The sequence below is a fragment of the Trichoderma evansii genome (genome assembly GCF_050947405.1).
Source record: "Trichoderma evansii strain SZMC 28006 chromosome Unknown GGI43scaffold_29, whole genome shotgun sequence".
Classification (NCBI taxonomy): Eukaryota; Fungi; Ascomycota; class Sordariomycetes; order Hypocreales; family Hypocreaceae; genus Trichoderma; species Trichoderma evansii.
The window spans coordinates 249,326-266,948 of record NW_028145177.1 but is presented as its reverse complement, the minus strand read 5'-3'; the positions used below and the strand labels follow the sequence as shown (position 1 = coordinate 266,948).

General features: G+C 47.5%; 5 protein-coding genes across 5 annotated transcripts; 2 read left to right on the top strand and 3 right to left on the bottom strand.

Annotated features, from left to right (window-relative positions):
• Window positions 1-185: 185 nt before the first annotated feature.
• On the top strand, window positions 186-4,283 carry GGI43DRAFT_230475 (mismatch repair ATPase MSH6). The gene is made up of 4 exons (XM_083200504.1): window positions 186-672; window positions 731-890; window positions 951-3,355; window positions 3,422-4,283. Exons 1-4 carry the CDS (start codon window positions 292-294, stop codon window positions 4,094-4,096), a joined length of 3,621 nt encoding a protein of 1,206 aa, XP_083056068.1. The 5' UTR covers window positions 186-291; the 3' UTR covers window positions 4,097-4,283.
• Window positions 4,284-9,738, bottom strand: GGI43DRAFT_430969 (uncharacterized protein; the record flags this gene model as incomplete). Its single annotated transcript, XM_083209354.1, has 3 exons — window positions 4,284-5,141; window positions 5,217-9,172; window positions 9,231-9,738. The coding sequence occupies 3 exons, from the start codon at window positions 9,736-9,738 to the stop codon at window positions 4,470-4,472; spliced, it is 5,136 nt and encodes a 1,711-aa protein (XP_083056067.1). The 3' UTR covers window positions 4,284-4,469.
• Window positions 9,739-10,372: 634 nt separating this feature from the next.
• On the bottom strand, window positions 10,373-12,074 carry GGI43DRAFT_416946 (transaldolase family protein). Its single transcript, XM_083207356.1, has 8 exons — window positions 11,996-12,074; window positions 11,874-11,878; window positions 11,701-11,826; window positions 11,603-11,646; window positions 11,394-11,546; window positions 11,238-11,346; window positions 10,947-11,178; window positions 10,373-10,900 (listed from the first exon to the last, which is right to left on the bottom strand). The coding sequence occupies exons 3-8, from the start codon at window positions 11,765-11,767 to the stop codon at window positions 10,489-10,491; spliced, it is 1,017 nt and encodes a 338-aa protein (XP_083056066.1). The 5' UTR covers window positions 11,768-11,826; window positions 11,874-11,878; window positions 11,996-12,074; the 3' UTR covers window positions 10,373-10,488.
• A 131-nt stretch (window positions 12,075-12,205) lies between these two features.
• GGI43DRAFT_416942 (protoheme IX farnesyltransferase) lies at window positions 12,206-14,045 on the top strand. The gene has a single exon (XM_083207355.1). The coding sequence runs from the start codon at window positions 12,311-12,313 to the stop codon at window positions 13,805-13,807; it is 1,497 nt and encodes a 498-aa protein (XP_083056065.1). The 5' UTR covers window positions 12,206-12,310; the 3' UTR covers window positions 13,808-14,045.
• GGI43DRAFT_416940 (uncharacterized protein) lies at window positions 14,046-16,328 on the bottom strand. Its single transcript, XM_083207354.1, has 2 exons — window positions 15,192-16,328; window positions 14,046-15,013 (listed from the first exon to the last, which is right to left on the bottom strand). The coding sequence occupies exons 1-2, from the start codon at window positions 15,711-15,713 to the stop codon at window positions 14,534-14,536; spliced, it is 1,002 nt and encodes a 333-aa protein (XP_083056064.1). The 5' UTR covers window positions 15,714-16,328; the 3' UTR covers window positions 14,046-14,533.
• Window positions 16,329-17,623: the final 1,295 nt, after the last annotated feature.

The following is a 17,623-nucleotide window of genomic DNA, read 5'->3' as shown; positions in this document are numbered from 1 at the left end:
ATTGCAGCACTTTAGCGAGTCGAGACGCGATCGCGACGCGGTGCATTTGCAATCTGCATACATGGGTTCTCTCACCCATGCCGTCTCGTCCTCAGCTCGCCGCCGCTTGGCTGCTCAGCGTGTTGATTTTATAATTGCCCGCCTGCGATTGTGCTTTTGTTTTCAACGTTGTTCATTTGTTATATTCCAAGCTCTATCCAGCTCCAGTTATCCAGCAATCCGCCATTCACCTGGCTATCCAATCTCTCTGTCTCTACTTCGTCGTGAGCAGCCATCTGTGCTCGAGTCGCAATGGCAGGTGACAAGGCAGCGAGCGCTGCTCGCACGCCAGCAAAGGCCACTCGGCCAGCTGCCGGAGGCTCCTCTACGACCAAGCAGAAATCGATAATGTCGTTCTTCCAGAAGTCTTCACCCGTGGCAAGCTCGCCCGCAACTCGGGAAAAGACCTCGTCCGAAATGCAATGGTCCTCCCCTCTAAAAGAGACCAAAGCCAAAGCCAACTCTCTGCCAAAGACGAAATTCTTTGCGGAGCTTTCCACTCCAGTGCCCTCTAGCGATGCTCTGGAGCCTCCTAGCTCGCAAGAGAATATGGAATCGACTGTCAAGCCTTCCAAAGTCAAGTTCGCCGAAGCGCCAGAGAGTGATGTAGCCCCCAGTAGTCCAATTCGAAAGGTTTGTGTCATCTTCTCTCCAGTCTCTTGACACCCGCCTGCTGACTGACTCTATGCAGGGAAAGAAGGCTGTCAATTATGCCGAGTCCTCAGACGAAGATGATGAGCCTTTTGCCTATGGAGCGGCTTCACAGACTCGGAGACGTGGTAGGGCACGCAACGTTGTCAATGATGAAGACGACTATGGTGAAAGCGATACTGCCGAGCAAGAGGATGAAGGTTCGTATCCAGAGTCTACATGATCGCCGTATAGAACCACGAGCCTAACTAGTACTGCAGATGATATCGACGACTTTGTTGTATCCGACGATTCAGACGGAGAGACTTCTCGGCCGAAGAAGAGGAAGCGTCCGTCAAAACCCCAATCAGCACGCAAACGCACCAACGTCTCGTCTCCTGTCCAGGAGGATACGGAAGATTATACTGCAGCTCTTGATGATATGGACATAGAAGATATACCCACTGAGTCTACGGCCAAGCAGTGGTCTTATAACCCAGACTCTACTGAAAAGCAACCTGTCGTTAAGCCAATTGACCGCGTCAGCGCAAAGGACCCCAAAATAAAGGAGAAAGCATATATGAAGGAGCCCAGCGATCGTTATCCCTGGCTGGCCACCATCAGAGACAAAGATAAGCGCTTGCCTGATGACCCTGACTATGATCCGCGAACTCTCTTCATCCCTCCAAGCGCGTGGAATAAATTTTCACCTTTTGAGAAACAGTATTGGGAGATCAAACAGAATCTCTGGGACACCATCGTATTTTTCAAAAAGGGCAAGTTCTATGAACTTTACGAAAAAGATGCAACGATTGGTCATCAAGAATTCGACTTCAAGATGACTGACAGAGTCAACATGCGCATGGTTGGCGTCCCAGAAGGCTCTTTAGACCAATGGGTCAACCAGTTCATTGCCAAACAGTACAAGGTTGCCCGTGTCGAGCAGATGGAGACCAACCTTGGAAAGGAGATGAGAGAGCGAGAAGACAAGAGCGGTAAAAAGGCGGATAAAGTCATCTCTCGAAAACTGGGTTGTGTTTTAACTGCCGGAACCTTGGTTGATGGTAGCATGCTTCAAGACGACATGGCTGCGTACTGTGTCTCCATCAAAGAATCTCTTGTGGATGACTTGCCGGCATTTGGTATTGCTTTCACGGATACTGCAACTGGTCGATTCTTTCTTTCTGGGTTTGTTGATGATGTCGATCGCACCAAATTTGAAACTCTTATTGCTCAGATTGGCCCCCGAGAGCTTTTACTAGAAAAGTCTGGGCTATCGACAAAAACTCTTCGTATCCTCAAAAACAACACTTCCCCTACTACTATATGGACAAATCTAAAACCAGGGACAGAGTTTTGGGATGCAGACACCTCTCGACGAGAACTATCCTGCGCTAAGTACTTCGTTACAGGAGAAGACGAGGAAGAAGAATGGCCAGAAGCGCTACAGGAACTCAAAGATGATGATCTTGTCATGTCCGCTGTCGGCGGTCTGACTTCATATCTCCGATTCCTCAAACTGGAAGGCCCCTTACTATCACAAGGGAGTTTCGAAATTTACAAGCCTATCCAGAAAAACAGTACTCTTGTTTTGGATGGCCAAACTTTGACAAACCTTGAATTATTCTCCAACACTGTTAATGGCAGTACTGACGGTACGCTGTTTGGTATACTTAATAAGTGCATAACTCCGTTCGGCAAGCGTCTATTTCGCCAGTGGGTTGCCCACCCACTGTGTAATATTGATCGCATCAATGAGCGCTTGGATGCCGTGGAGCTGCTGAATGATGATCCTACCGTCCGTGAGCAGTTTGCTTCGCAGCTGGTCAAGATGCCTGACCTTGAGCGTCTCATTTCTCGTATCCATGCTGGTGCTTGCAAGCCAGAAGATTTTGTTCGTGTTCTTGAAGGTTTTGAGCAAATTGAGTATACGATGACTCTTCTTGCTGCTTTCAAAGGTGGAAATGGTTTGATCGATAAGCTCATTTCATCCATGCCAAATTTGGAAGAGCCTTTGGCTTACTGGAACACGGCATTCAACCGGCAGAGGGTTAAAGAAGAGAAGCTTATGATTCCAGAGAGCGGTATTGATGAAGATTTTGATGCCAGCGTGGCTCGAATCCAAGATATTAAAGACCAATTGAACGATCTATTAGCAGAAAAGAAGGGGGAACTAAAGTGCAAAACTCTCAAATATACAGATATTGGAAAGGAAATCTATCAGATAGAAGCCCCGAAAGCTGTCAAGATTCCTTCCAGCTGGCGTCAAATGTCTGCAACGAAGGACGTCAAGCGCTGGTACTTTCCTCAACTCACTGGACTGGTTCGAGAGCTTCAAGAAGCTGAGGAAACTCACTCCCAGCTCATTCGAGAAATTTCGTCACGCTTCTGCCGGAAATTTGATGCTGACTATGAGACTTGGGTCAAGTCTATCCAAATTGTCGCCCAACTCGACTGTCTGGTGAGTCTTGCTAAGGCGTCGGCCTCACTCGGGGAGCCAAGCTGCAGACCTCAGTTCGTCGAGGAAGAGCGTAGCGTAATGGAGTTTGAGGAACTGAGACATCCTTGCATGATTAATACCGTGGACGACTTTATTCCGAATGACATTAAGCTCGGCGGCGATCAGGCCAAGATTAATCTTCTTACTGGTGCCAACGCAGCTGGTAAGTCTACGGTTCTCAGAATGGTAAGTTTACTCATCAACCCCAACCTAAATACTCCCCTGTGCCTACAAATACTGACATTCTCATAGTCATGCATCGCCGTCATCATGGCTCAGGTTGGCTGTTTCGTCCCGGCCAAGTCAGCTCGTCTCACTCCTGTTGATCGGATCATGTCTCGCTTGGGAGCTAACGATAATATTTTCGCTGCGCAATCTACTTTCTTTGTGGAGCTCTCTGAAACCAAAAAGATCCTCTCTGAGGCCACGCCTCGCTCTCTCGTTATTCTTGACGAGCTTGGCCGAGGCACGAGCTCATACGACGGTGTAGCTGTTGCACAAGCTGTGCTGCATCATGTGGCAACTCATATCGGCTGCATCGGTTTCTTTGCAACACACTACCACTCTCTGGCTACCGAATTTGAAAACCATCCAGAGATTCGTGCTCGGCGCATGCAGATTCATGTTGATGATGAAGAGCGTAGAATCACATTCTTGTATAAGCTCGAGGACGGTGTTGCAGAGGGTAGTTTCGGTATGCATTGTGCTGCCATGTGTGGTATCTCAGATCGCGTCATTAAGAGAGCTGAAATAGCAGCCAAGGAATGGGAACATACCAGCAGATTAAAAGACAGTTTGGACAAGGCCAAGACAGGATGCTACATTCCCTTGGGCATCCTCAGCGATATTGGTTCCTTGCTAGGGAACAAGGGCGACGTCGGTGCGGAGGGAGTAGACGTTTTGCTCAAAGCCATCGGAAGCTTATGAACTCTTTGCACTTTCTAGCATTGCAACATTTGGAGCGGTACATTCATCCCAGAGTTTCGGACTGGTGTATATGGGCCATTGTTATATGGATTTGTGGATCATGAGCAAGAGAGATATAAAAGGCTAGGGCGTAAAAGGCGCATGCATATATAATAAAAGTAACAACCAAAACCACAAAATACGTCTATCTTATATGATTCGAATAATGACCAAAGTTGATGTAAGAATAAATGTTTATGACAAACCAACCAAAACTAAAACTACATTGTAATCTAATAAACAGGCAAATTTCCACTCCAGGTAATGGGACGACCACATCAAAGACAAGCTGCCAAACAATTCAACCACAAAATAAAATCTTACTACCAATACACTACTCCTTATCAGTCTTTTGCCGCTTCCTTGTCGATCGTCGGGTGATAGCCTCCCCTTCCATGAATTGCTGTGCTTGTTTGTGTAATAAAGCTGCTTTTAACTTTGCTGCCTTCGGTGCCCTCTTCTTTACTGGTCGAGACGCAGCTGCTGTCTCGCCATTGGTAGCAGTTTTCTGCGATTCCTTCGCGGTAGCAATTCTACCCCCTCTCTTTCTCTTCCCGTTAGTGTCCTTGTCTGACTCTACAGCGTCTTCATCCTCGTCATCTGAATACTGGACATCGTTCCCCTGGCGATATGTCGGATCAAGTACCGCCTTTAGTTGAAATTGCTGGCGCGCTCTCCCAGCAGTGGGAATATCGACTACTCCAGGTGCTTCCCAGCCACTAGGTAAGGGAGACGGTCCTCTGAAAGGTGGCCAGGGAATACTCCACCAGGCACTGTTGCTTTCGTTGTTCGGATCTGACCGGTAGTAGGAGCCATTGGTATTAGTAGCGTTAAGGGGGTAAACTGTGCGAGCGTAGACGGGATATCGCCGTATGAACTTTCTACGTAGAGTGGAAAGGGGCTTTGGCATGAGGCTTGCTGGGATCCAGCCGCTGCGGTTGGGGAGTCTCTTGGTTGAACCGATTCCACGGCGGATTCCACAGCATCGGCCAGGGTCATGATGAAGCTATAAGAGGATTATTAATTAGCAAGATGTAAAAAAATGAGTTGTTTACTATGTGTGCTTAAATGGATCTCATACCTCAATTTCATTCTTCCTTCCAAGGGGAGATCTATCCCGCTTATGGGTCTTGGGAGCTTTGCGGAAACACTTTGAGCAGTAAAACTCCTCGGAGGGCACAAATTCTGGATCTTCAGGCCCAAGTATTCTTCGCCAATTTGGCGATGGTGAACGTCGGGGGGGCCTAGAGCGCTGTCCCTCCTCGTCAGTCTCACTGTCATCATCTTCGCTCTCGAACTGATAATTGCGATCGGCCTGTCTCTCCCGCTTTCTTCCTCTTGGCTGCCTGCGTTTAGATTTTGAGGGATCTGTCAAAAGCTCATCTTCGGAGTCTCCGTCGTCATATTGCTGTGCGTCCTGTTCAACATCTTCACCAAAGAGTGATCCCACGTCTGAACCAGCCTCTGAAGAGCTGGAACTTACAAACAGTGGCGACTCAGCTCTATTTTCAAATTCGGGTTCTTTTTCAATTTCTTCTGCTGGTAAACCCGGACTTGCGTGTCGACTCGGAGATATTCTTGAGAAATTTTGTTGCGATGTGCTATCAGGGGCGTCTGTAGAATGTCTAGGAGATGATTCGCCAAGCGGGATGTCAGAAATGCTCTGGCGCAGGATGCCTCCGAGAGTTTCTTGGCTATGACGATCAGTGTTGGGACTAGATATTAGAGGTTGAGAGACATCTAGATTGGCTGCTGCATCTTTCGTTGCTTGTAATGCAGTGCTATTGTTTTCAGCTGAAGAATCGGCTGCCACTCGGCCATGTATTACTGCCTTGGCCCTCTTTGCTGGCCTTCTCTGAATTGGCTCTTCGTCGTTATTGCCATCTACGCCTTTGCCTTTTCCATTTTGTCCTCTTTCAGAAACGGTGGCTGAGAGAGCGCTGTTTATCTGGAGTCGAAGATTATTCTGTTGCTGGTTGAAAGCTGCGATTTCTGGCTCTTCGAGCACACCCACCGCGCTTGGGTTATTTTTGAAACATGCAACCATATGAGCCTTGTTTCTATCCCAATCTACCTGAGTTTCAGTATTTCGAAACTCTTCACCGCAATAGAGACAAAATCGGCCAGACAAGGCGCCGAATCCCTTGCATCCTTGCTGATGTCGGTCGCGTCCATCTTGTGGCAGACGAGACACGTTGAATCCACAGCGAGAACAGTGAGGGCCATCTGCGTCGTCCACGTTATGCGAACAATGGTTTAGCTGTCCGTCTGATTTGCCGCTCTTGTGGGCTTCTATTGCGCTTAGCCATACGGTCTTACCACAGACGGTGCAAAACTTGCATTTCGCGTCGTTAAAAATGCCCGGCTTACAGTGATTGCCATGGTATACTCGTTCAGTGTTGTTGAAGTAGTTTGCGTCACGACCACAGCGATCACAATATCCAGGTACCTTGTCATGATGAGGCTCCTGCGACTTCCTTCTCTCGACAGCCGCATCCTCAGACGCCAGCGCCAAAGCTGTGCGCCTAAGGCGCTTTTTGACTCTTCTAAGTGGGATGGAAATAGTTCCTTCTTTCTCAAATCGCCGGATTGATGCTTTGCTAACTCCGAGTGATTCCATGAGCTCATCTTTATGCTTCTCTCTAATATGACGATTGATCCTTGCCGTGCCCCAGTGGGCGAATAACGTTTCATCACACCACATACACTTTCGTGCTGTATGGAATGCTTTCAGGTGCTTTCTCATAGCATTTTCATCGTCAAGTCGGTACGAAAAATTACAGCCATCATACGGGCATCTCGCCGTCCGATTTAAGCAAAGATTTCGCAAATCCCAGGTGACGCGTTGAAGTTCTGCTTGTTCTGTGGGTGTCAAGATGGCTTTACTCACTAGAGGCATTCGAGGTCCAGTACGGAGCATATGTTCAGAGGGTGGCGTATTCATTGGAAGTTGAATACCTGAATTGGTTGGCCAAGGGACTATTCCGTGGCATTCAAAGATGCTGGGCTGAGTTGCCCATGTCTTTTTCCGCTTTTCACTATCGCTTGCAGCTTTCATCTTGCGAGACTGGATTTGGGCCCAGTCTGAATGACTAGATTTCACAGGTTCTTCGTCTTCTATTGATGCTCTTATGGCATCCGACTCAAATGGCTTGGAAGCAACTCTCTCTTGAATAACCTCCGCCATTTTTGCCCAGCTAACCTTCTTTTTCAGTTTTTTCGCAGCTTGAGCCTCTGTCATTCGTCTATATCGCGGACCCCAGATGCTGGTCTCTTCGTCTTCAGCTCGCCAATTCCACTTGATAGAATCAATAATCTTGATAGTTGCTGCAGGAGAAGCAATTCTAGCGCGGATTTTGAACCACTCTTCGTTTGTGGTTTTAGATCCAATGAAAAAACATGGAGCATCATCCTTGGCAGTTGCAGGCCCGTCCTCTATCTTAGGTTGGATGCTTATGAAAGATTCGCCGTCGCTCAGGCGCATTTCTTGGCTTGGCTTATATCCGGTGATTTGCATGAGATCGAACACTTTGTTTCTGAATTCATCCACTGTTGAAGATAACGACGGCATATGAACATGGCCCTCAGCTTCACCGTCTCCATTAGGCTCTTGAATATAGAGAAAAGTGTAGTCTTCGTCCCACTCCGGGTACAGAAGAGCAAAAGGATCTTTATCAGCAATTATTTCTGATAAATCCGAAGCATAGTGAATCACAGAGTTTTTGGGTAGGTCATCAGACATTGGAATAGAATAGTACTTCTGATTCCTGTTGGCCTTTGGCCCTAATGTTTCACGGCCGTGCAGCAAGCGAACGTATTTGAGGTGCTTAACGCTGTCGCCGAAAGCGAACAATACCATCTTCCGAATAATTTTCAACACCTCACTGATATCGTTTTTGCTGTGCCAGATACGTGGTAGGTGACTGATATTATAATAGCTCGGTAGAAAAAAGATCATTTCATTTCTGTCATCGAGTCCAGTGCATCTCAATTCCAACGGCTCTTTGCCGCAGTTAGAGGCCAGTAGCTCTATATCAGAAGACTTAATTGCCGTAATCCCATATTCTAGAGAAGTACGGGATTTGATACTAGGGCTGTACATGCTGAAAATAGCGTGATGAAAACAGCCCTGAGGAGGACCTAATAGAACTTCAAAGGCTGCTCTGACATAAGCGTTGTATTGATCGAAATCACATCTGTTCACTTCTTTTTGGGTTAACCCGGAGCTGTTGGATTTCAGAAAGGTCAGGTAACAGCATGAAAGGGGACCAGTCAACTCTTGAGCAATCCTCTCGTCTCGAATCCATGTGACTGTAGAGACACCTGCGGCCAATTCCGCTTCACTAGGCTGCCAGTGATCAGGTGTAGATTCGTTTTCCAACTTTATGAAGAATGAAGGTTGCAAAGTTAGATCCTGTTTAGAGATATAATCCAGAGTTGTACTGTTGGAGCCCAAGGGAAAAGAGTCGTGAATGATATCGACCTTGTTGGATTTCTCGTCAAAATGCACAATGGAAAATTTCGTGCCATCTTGGGGGTTGAGTGAGAGCAATCTTCTAACGGCGTCTTCATACGTTGGCTGATCTCCTGGTAAGAAAGCCGCAAATCCCTGGAAGCCGTAAAGATTTATGGAGTTATCCCACTCAGAATTTGGGATTACATATCCATAATTCTCGTCGATATCGCTTACTTCAACATCGCCGCCAACTTCATCACTTTCGTTGGGTATTTGGCGGCTGAGACTTTTCTCCTCTTTGTTTTCTTTTGCGTTAGAATCTTCACTGCTGTCTTCATTGCTGCTTGCGACGTAGCTAAGGTCGCCGTCATCTTCTTGGCCCCAATCGCTATTTTCATCCGGCATTCCCCAATCGCTATCCTCGTCTAATTCGCCACCTCTAAGTTGTAGCATTTCATCATTATCTGCTTGCACAATTGCCTCTTTTTGAAACGGTGGGCTACTCAAAAAATCGGCTGGGATGGTTGATAGCAAGTTTTGTGGTTGCTGGACGGGCACAGGATATGTCCGATCTTCTCTCCCTAGACAGATGTTAGCGACTGACGTATGCAAAGCTAAATAAACAATTATCAAGCTCACCCATAAGGACCTCGTTACCCCAATTACGCTCCTCATATGCTGTTAAAAAAAGTAGAGGCGGATCAACGACATATCGTAGGGGCTCTGGCTCTCGAATCTCCATTTTGTAGGTCATATCAGTTAATGAGAAGTCTATTGGCTCAATAGGAAGCCCAAAATACAACATCGTCAATTTCGTGATTATGTCAGGTGCAACATCTCGAAATCGTGTCTGTAACAGTGTGTGAAATCTGCTCGTATTATCATCTTGTATAGCTTTCAAGATTTTGGATGCAGACAGCATGAACAGACGAATCTCGTGCTGTGTAAAATTGGAAGCTAGGATTTGACCAATCGACGTATCGACATCTGCAAAGACATCTTGAAACATTCGATACGTGTCTTTCCATTTCTCATCATTAGGTGAAACGGCGAGATCGATCCGCTCCTGGGCTTTGCTCTCGGTAATAGCTGAAGTCCATTCGGCGCCGCCAAGGAAGAATTCCTCTATGCCAGTATTTTTGTCCATATCGTATTAGTATTCAAGGATACGACTACAATTTTTGATCGCTGAATGGTCTGCGCAAGTATATCGAGAAAACAGGGAACGAAAAGTTGGGTAGTTTGCTCTCAACGACTGCGCAAGGGTATTAGTATAAGTTAGACGAACAGCACTCATAAAAACGAAGAATCAAGTAGAGTATATCATACTATGAACGACCAGAAAACTTTAGAACATAGACAAATAATATGAATAGTTTCTATATCCGCAAAATATATGAAAGGAGATAATCTAATCATAGATTCTATTGGCTTGAGCACAAATGTCGATGTTCCAAAGCCATTGTGAAGAACATCCCAAAGAGTCTTTGTTTAGCCTCAGAGGCATGTTGTGATAAATCTACACATAGCAGTCTTTGTCTATAATAATGACTAGACGCTGGTATGTTAGACGGTATCACTTATACTATACCTTCATCCATGCGTTTGCTTCTTTCATCAACCTCACACTCGGGAATTCTTGTTGACTTCAATAATAATTACCTATGTTCAAATAGAACCTCTTCATCAGTACTTAACCGACGCATTGATGTTTTAGAAGCTTTCTAACATTCTTTATTGCCGTTTTCGAAACGTTGACATCACTAGGAAGCAAAAATAGATAGAAATAAAGGGCTTGACAGCCATCTTCTTTGTAGTAAAACAGGGCAGCTTACATACATCTCCAACAAAGCTCATTTACACAAGCGGCGAATTCTAACGTATGCTTACTAATCCTTCAGATTGTATAACTCCCTGCAATCTCTTCCAGCTTCTCTTGGAAGTCAGAGAAATAGTTAATCGCTTGGATTATTTTGCCCTCGCTCGTTCCAAAGCCGCTTCTAGTAAAAGCAAGCCTCCAAGAGCTCTCATTTTCCAGAATAGTGGAATATCTCGTTGGATCTAAGCTCTCGGTGGGCAGTGTGACTGCAAAATACTCCCCCAAATTGCTATTCACAGTGGTAGCATCAAGACGAGATAACTCATTTAGCAAAATAGGTGAAATTGTTACATGATGAACACCTGCAAGTTGCAAGACTTCTTCAACAGACGTAAGAGATGCAGCAAGAACGCGGGTGCGATGATTGTTGGCATCATAGTAGGCCTGTGCTTCACGGCAGAAGGAAAAGGCCTTGTGAGGATCAGTGTACCTACAAAGAGTTAGTCTGCTCAAAGAGTAGCATTGAAACCACATACCCTTTCTCGAAATGAACTTTCAGCTCGTTGATATATGGAGCAATATATGTACATTTGGCATCGGATGCAAGTGCGGCCTGCTCCATGCAGAACATAGTTGTCGCGAGAGTGGCTATTCCTTCTGCTTCCAAAGCTCGACATGCACTTAGACCTTCCCAGGTAGCGGATATCTTTATGCAGATACGTTTGATGTCGAAGTCAGGTGCCAGTGCTTGGAATATGGCAATAATTCCTTTTTGTAAATGTTAGCTTTGTTCATTCTTCGGTACCCCCTAATAGATTTGTGCATACTTTTGGCATTATTCACAGTGCCCGTTTGTGAATACGAAAGATTCGGATTCGTCTGCACATGTAGATATCCGGTAACATGAGGAGCAATCAATAGTTGCAATTTGACCATCTAAGCCCATGAGCATAAACATTTAAAACTGACAGAGACTTGCGCACCATAACTTCGACAACGAATTCCTTTAACGGCACTTGGCCTCGGATCTCGCCTAAGCTGCTCATGGACTGGTCTATACTCTCTTTTATCAACGATTCATAGTGTAAACCAATACCGCCCGCCGCAAGCTTAGATAGCTCGAAATATGCGATAGCCTAATGTACGGTCAGTGTCCAATTGCGGGATAAATACCATGGGTTTCATTGAATACCTGGTTTGATGTGCAATCAACGAAAGGTCCCAGACTTTTGGCCACTAGATAATTGCATTAGTTGTATGTTCAAATTCCATCATTAACGTTGTCTCTACCTTCGCTATCAAGTGTATCACAGTCGATAGCACTCCGTTGTCGGAGAGCATCCAGCAGAGACGGCATTTTTTGCAATTAACCACTGAAAAGATGCTTAGGCTAGATTTAAACAGATGTAAAAGACGCTAGATTTATTAATTATAAATCAAGAATTTTTGAGCGTTGATTATACTTGGCCTAAAGCTACAGGTAAGCAACTGAAGCGCGAGTATCGCTATGGCCTCGGCAGGTATATCACCACCAATGGACGAAATGAGCACCACACTAAAGGGAAATATGAAGATTTTCACGTACTAAAAATAATATGTTTATCACAAAGCAAAGAAAAATGAGAACTTTTCTTTATAGAGACGTATTTACAATGCCACCGGCCAGTGTTCACAATAGGCGCGCTCCAATATTGCCTCAGGACGATCACTGGCGGTGCACGTGCTTAATCACGTGCGCCGACCCGATATCCGAAAGCAGAGAAAACTCCAGATTATCAGCAGATCTGCGCTAGATCGCCAACGCTGCTGCCGAGCTGGTAAACGACAAAAGTCCGCTGGGAGTATCAGAGAATGGATTGAGGCCTGCGTGGGACGCCATGCGCTCTGATACTCGGCGATTATGCGGTCACCATTGGTCATAGCTCTTGCGCCTGAGCTTCAATTACTGTCTAAGTGCAGTATTCGAACATTAACAACACGAAGATGGCTCTCTACTAGCCCGAGCTTGAAAGCTCCTCGAAGCTCTGCTACAGCACTAGGCGGCTCATTTTTTCTTCAGAACAGGCTTTTCGAACGATCGAGATGCCTTGAGTCTATAATATCGAGGCGCAATTCCAGAGCGACCTCAACTTCAACCTCGTCAACCCCACCACAAAAGCCTGCATCGCAAACACCTCAATCGATCTCACAGCTCGCTCCCCACCGACAGCGACAGGCCCGCAAGCAAGCTCTTCTTCAATCTAAATCATCCGAAGCTCCTCTACCTCCCGATGCCTCCTCGCTCCTCACATCCGCCGCGGCGTCGCAGCCGAAGGATTCCTTTCGTCGAAGATTTTCTGCATACTTGTCGCTCACAAAGCCCCGCCTGACCTTCCTCGTTGTTCTGTCGGCCATGGCACCATATGCGCTATACCCGGTTCCCGAAATGCTGATGCCCACAATGACTGAGACGCCAAGTCTAAGCCCACTGACGCTTCTATTTTTAACAACTGGAACTGCGCTTTGTTCTGCGAGCGCCAACACTCTGAACATGCTTTACGAGCCATTCACTGATGCCAAGATGACAAGAACCAGGAACCGGCCGTTGGTGCGAGGCCTCATTTCGAATCGCGCGGCGGCTTTGTTCGCCGCCCTTTGCGGAGCGGCCGGCGTGAGCGCTCTTTATTTTGGCGTCAACCCCACTGTGTCATTCTTGGGTCTTTCAAATATTGTCATTTATGCCGGCATTTATACCCCATTGAAAGCGGTAACCGCATTCAACACATGGGTTGGTGCCGTAGTTGGTGGAATCCCACCTTTGATGGGCTGGGCTGCCGCTGCTGGCGAAGCTGCCACAAAGGACGGATCCTGGAAGGAGCTCCTCATGGCCAGTGACGGATCTTCCATTGGTGGATGGCTGCTTGGGGGTATACTTTTTGCTTGGCAATTCCCACATTTCATGGCTTTGAGCTGGGGCGTTCGTGAAGAGTACAAGGCTGCTGGCCTGCGCATGCTCGCATGGACAAATCCGGCGCGAAACGGGCGCGTTGCATTGCGATACAGCCTTGTCTTCTTCCCCTTGTGCTTCGGTCTTTGTGCGGCCGGCGTGACGGATTGGTATTTTGCTCTGACCAGCACGCCCCTCAACCTCTGGCAGGCCCGTGAGGCTTACCGGTTTTGGAAACATCAAGGCCACAAAGGAAGCGCACGGGGTCTGTTCTGGGCAAGCGTGTGGCATCTCCCTGGTGTGATGATTCTTGCATTACTGCATAAGAAGGATATGTGGAGTCGAGCCTGGAAGAGCATTTTTGGAGAGGATGAGGACGGAGAATGGGAAGAGGAGGAGCTTGAAGAAATGGCAGGCATGGCAGCTGCAGCAGCGGTCGAAAATGGAGAGACGGCAAAGCCAAGACGGTGATTTACTACCACCCATTGTAGGAATAATTGATGATCTCTTTGTACGGCGGGAAAAGGAAGAAAAAAAAGGAGAAATGCATATGTTTTGATATAGTGTCTGGGTGGCACGTGTACATTAGAGGCATTAGAGGCATCACGCAACACTGTTTGTACAATAAATAGACGATATTGAGTACAATCGTCAAAAGTGATGAGCAAAATATGAAAAGAAAAAAAAAAGACATTTATAATTCTGGTCCACCGAATTCCTATGCATATGATCCCTCTGTCACTATTATACATCGTTAAAACGCTGTTTTCATCCCATGATATTCCCCTTTTGCAATTAGACCCAAAAATGCTCTTAAATATTAATGGTCAATCGAAAAATCCATCAATCAATCTGTATATCCTGTGCGTTTTTTTTTTTTTTTTTGTTTTTCTTTCTTGCAGCAACTGTTTTTTTCTCCTTCAGTTCTGTTTTTGTCCCTGAATTTAGCGTAGACGGGGATTAAGTAATGTCAAAAAACGCCATATTACGCCTTTACTGTGCCCATCAATGCAAACAACTGTATAAAGACAATTAAGGAATGGAGGCATAGCTCATTTGTAGTGATCCGCATTGATAAATACGAATCTTTTGGGTGCCAAGGTGGCGAAGAGTCAAAATAAAATGAAGGAAAGGGGGCGGTATAACAAAAAGGCGAAGGGGCAGTGTAATTATAAAAGAGTGTGTTTGAGAGGCATCTCAGTATTCGCCTCCACGGGGACGACGGACAAGAGATTCCATCCCCCTCTCGGCAGAAAGGCGCTGGCTATCCATGTATGGACTGCTGTCTTGGCTGTTTCCGGTGCCCCCGCGGGACGCATATCCGTGGCCCATGCTCGCGGTAGAGCTCACGCTTGACGAGTAGCCGTGGCCACCATAGTAGGGCGCTGTTCCCATTCCGTAGGAACTCTGGTGGTGCTGAGGGTGGAGGTGAGACTGGGGGTGAGGTTGGAGATGCTGCTGTTGGTGGTAGCTGGCGGAGCTGGAATAGGAGTGAGTGCCGGACGAGCTCGTCGCAGGGCTACTGTAGGAAGCGTCTAGTTCATCAACGGGAGTCAGGCCGATGCCGGAAATACCGCTATCGTCGTCATACCCTGTGAGTGCTCCCGTCTCGAGACGGTCACGGCGCGAAGCGGCACGGGCTGCGCTCTGGAGGTTCTTGAGGCCGTTGGACATGCACTAGAGAGGGAGAAGGACATACAATGTTAGCAATGGCTGGCGACGATTAAGGAGAAAATAAAGGGATGGTGAAAAGAACGAATAGATGTTCCCTGTTATGTAGGTGTATAACAGGGATAGGAGGCATGCAATACGAAGGGAATAGAGAAACAAATAGAAGAATGAATTTTGGACTTACCTTGGCCTCAACAACGTTCCACTTCTCTCCAGTTCGGGCTGCCAGACCGCTCCAAATCTCCTTGCGCATGCTCATGTACTCCTTAGCCAGTATTTGCATCTTTCGGGCGTCCCAGTCGTCGGATCCTCTCCTCTCCATTAGCCGTTCATGGCGCTTGCGGCAAGCATTAGGTGTTTTCGATGGAAAGTATTGCTCCTTGATCTGATTCCAGTTGAGCCCTTGCATGCGAGCCGTGAGGAGCTGCTGGTCGTCTTGTGGACTCCAGGCTCCAGAGCTAGGCCGATGCTGGGATGGCTGAGACGATACCATGGGGAGAGTTGGCGAAGGGGCACTAGTAGAGTATGGCCCGTATTGCGATTGTTGAGAGGTCTGAAGCGGCGAGGGAATCGGCATAGCTGAAGAAGGAGGGACATAGTAGGACTCGGGCATCATTCGTGTCTGAGGGTACATAGAAGACGGCGGTAGGGCAGACGGGAGGCCGCCGTAGCCCTGCTCGCCGGAGTTCTTGGTCTGTCTGGGCATTGCGAAGCAGTTGTCGAGCAGTTTTGATTCGGGAGGGAAAAGAATATAGTTGTGACGGGTGGAGAAGGCGAATAATATGCAAATGATAGAAGAGTGTGGAAGTGTTGAAAAGAGACTGGTGTTTGGATAAGGTGATACGAGACCGGCTCGTTGACAAGGAAAATGAAACAATTAGGTATTAAAGGTGCTTGACTGGCGGAGGTCCTCGCGGTCCTGACCGAATGGCCTGCAATGCGGTCTACCTTGAGGGTCTTGTTCCTTGTAAGAGGGGGAACAGCGGCGAGTCGTCTGCAGGGGGAGAAACTCAAAAATACTGGTGATGACAGCAGGAGATTCTCCGCAACTTGGGAAAAGAAAGAAGGAAATAAGTAAACAACAAGGAGAAAAAGGAAAGAATAAACAAAAAACTCTGAGTGAACTTTGGGGGAAAAACAAAAACAGATACAAAAACAAAAAATGACTCTGGAGAAAAGGAAGAGAAGAGCAGGCTGCCGGGGGGACATACGCCTGCTTTAAGTTTGCGATGCATCATCTGTCAGAGGCTAGAAACGAGAATCCATCATGGACCTTGGGCGGCTGTCCGGATGAAACAAGACGAACTAAGCCCAATTGGACATGTACATGAAACGGAGCGCGTGTATCTGAAAAGCTCAGTCTGCCGGGAATGGCTCGCTGATATTGGTCGGGCTGGCACTACGATCGAGCCACGGGCGGTTAGGGAAGCTTTTTTAGGAAAGGCGGCTATCTTCTTGTCTAGGAAGGCTTGCATGGCACTACTCGTACGAGCAACTCAGACGCTGGGGCCTACGTAGAGAGTGTGTAAAAAAGAGCTGAATGGGAAAGCCAATTTCGATGTTGCGTGGTAACGGGGGGAAGAGACCGTGTAAGGAAGCGCTTCGCCCTGATTTGCAAGGCGGCTAATACTAGTAGATGGGACCAGGACAAGCATCAAAACATGCCTCGACAAAAGAAAAGTTCTTCTTCTCTAACTCCACAAGCTTCTCTACATCCATCCTGGGTGGATCATACAGCCGTCAACGTGGTATGGAGAACTCGCTGCCTTGCAGAAAATGGCATGTCCACGGTCCACTTTCTCGCGATGAACTGCAGGACGCGGCTGTGCTTATGCCCAGAGCCTGGCCGACAATGACATCAAAGCCATGCCCAAACAGCATAAGCTCCACGAATGAGGGCGCGAACAGGAAATGAGCGGGATCATTGCATTGCATATTTTGGGGACGGGATGCGGATCACCGTGGGGGAAAGGCTGTTCGTGAGCTTCCCAGCCGCGCAAAACGCCGATGGAGGTGCAAGACACGCTCAGCGCTCGGATCAAGCGACGGCGCATGGCAGTGAGGCCCGAGAGTCCCCTGCGCGGCCCAGTTTGCACATGGCAAGATGCATGTCTTTGCAGGGGGGCTTTGCCGCGCTGCCTTGCCCTTGGCGATCCAGCTGTTGCGGGTTCTTTTCTGGAGCCTTCTGTGTAAGTCTGGAGTTTGGCGATATTAAAGAAGCTGGTGGGAGAGAGTTGGTAGCAGAACGTGGGAATGGGCTCCACTAACGGGAGATGCGCCATTGGCTGGTTTGCAGCTTCAAGCGCGCGTCAAGGCATGAATCCACTCGTACTAGACCTTATATGGATTTAGTGCCTTCTATCTTTGGACTACTTTCCAGAAGCGCCGCGCTAGGATCTTACCGCGCTGGTCTGATTGGCCGACCGCGGCGAGTATTTCCCATGTAACTCCTCGCCTGGCAAGCAGTGCTACGGTACCTCGTCATAACGGCCATGGCGAGGCCAGCAGAGGCCAGATCCACGAGAGAAAAAAGTAATTAAGATAGAGCGGTCTCCACGGAACTAAACATTGGTCGCGGAAATTGGCCCTCGTGGATCGCGGGTCATGAGGGCGACG

Excerpts from the sequence above, each read along its gene's own strand:
- GGI43DRAFT_416940 (XM_083207354.1), bottom strand. The coding sequence starts at position 15,713 with ATGCCCAGACAGACCAAGAACTCCGGCGAGCAGGGCTACGGCGGCCTC. Across the intron at positions 15,014-15,191 it reads GGAACGTTGTTGAGGCCAAG|TGCATGTCCAACGGCCTCAA; the intron begins GTAAGTCCAAAA and ends CTCCCTCTCTAG.
- GGI43DRAFT_416946 (XM_083207356.1), bottom strand. The coding sequence starts at position 11,767 with ATGCCGTCTCTGCTGGATGCTCTCCGACAACGGAGTGCTATCGACTGT. Across the intron at positions 11,547-11,602 it reads TTGATTGCACATCAAACCAG|GCTATCGCATATTTCGAGCT; the intron begins GTATTCAATGAA and ends ACCGTACATTAG. Across the intron at positions 11,179-11,237 it reads CACTGTGAATAATGCCAAAA|GAATTATTGCCATATTCCAA; the intron begins GTATGCACAAAT and ends ATTTACAAAAAG.
- GGI43DRAFT_416942 (XM_083207355.1), top strand. The coding sequence starts at position 12,311 with ATGCGGTCACCATTGGTCATAGCTCTTGCGCCTGAGCTTCAATTACTG.
- GGI43DRAFT_230475 (XM_083200504.1), top strand. The coding sequence starts at position 292 with ATGGCAGGTGACAAGGCAGCGAGCGCTGCTCGCACGCCAGCAAAGGCC. Across the intron at positions 673-730 it reads CCAGTAGTCCAATTCGAAAG|GGAAAGAAGGCTGTCAATTA; the intron begins GTTTGTGTCATC and ends GACTCTATGCAG. Across the intron at positions 3,356-3,421 it reads AGTCTACGGTTCTCAGAATG|TCATGCATCGCCGTCATCAT; the intron begins GTAAGTTTACTC and ends ACATTCTCATAG.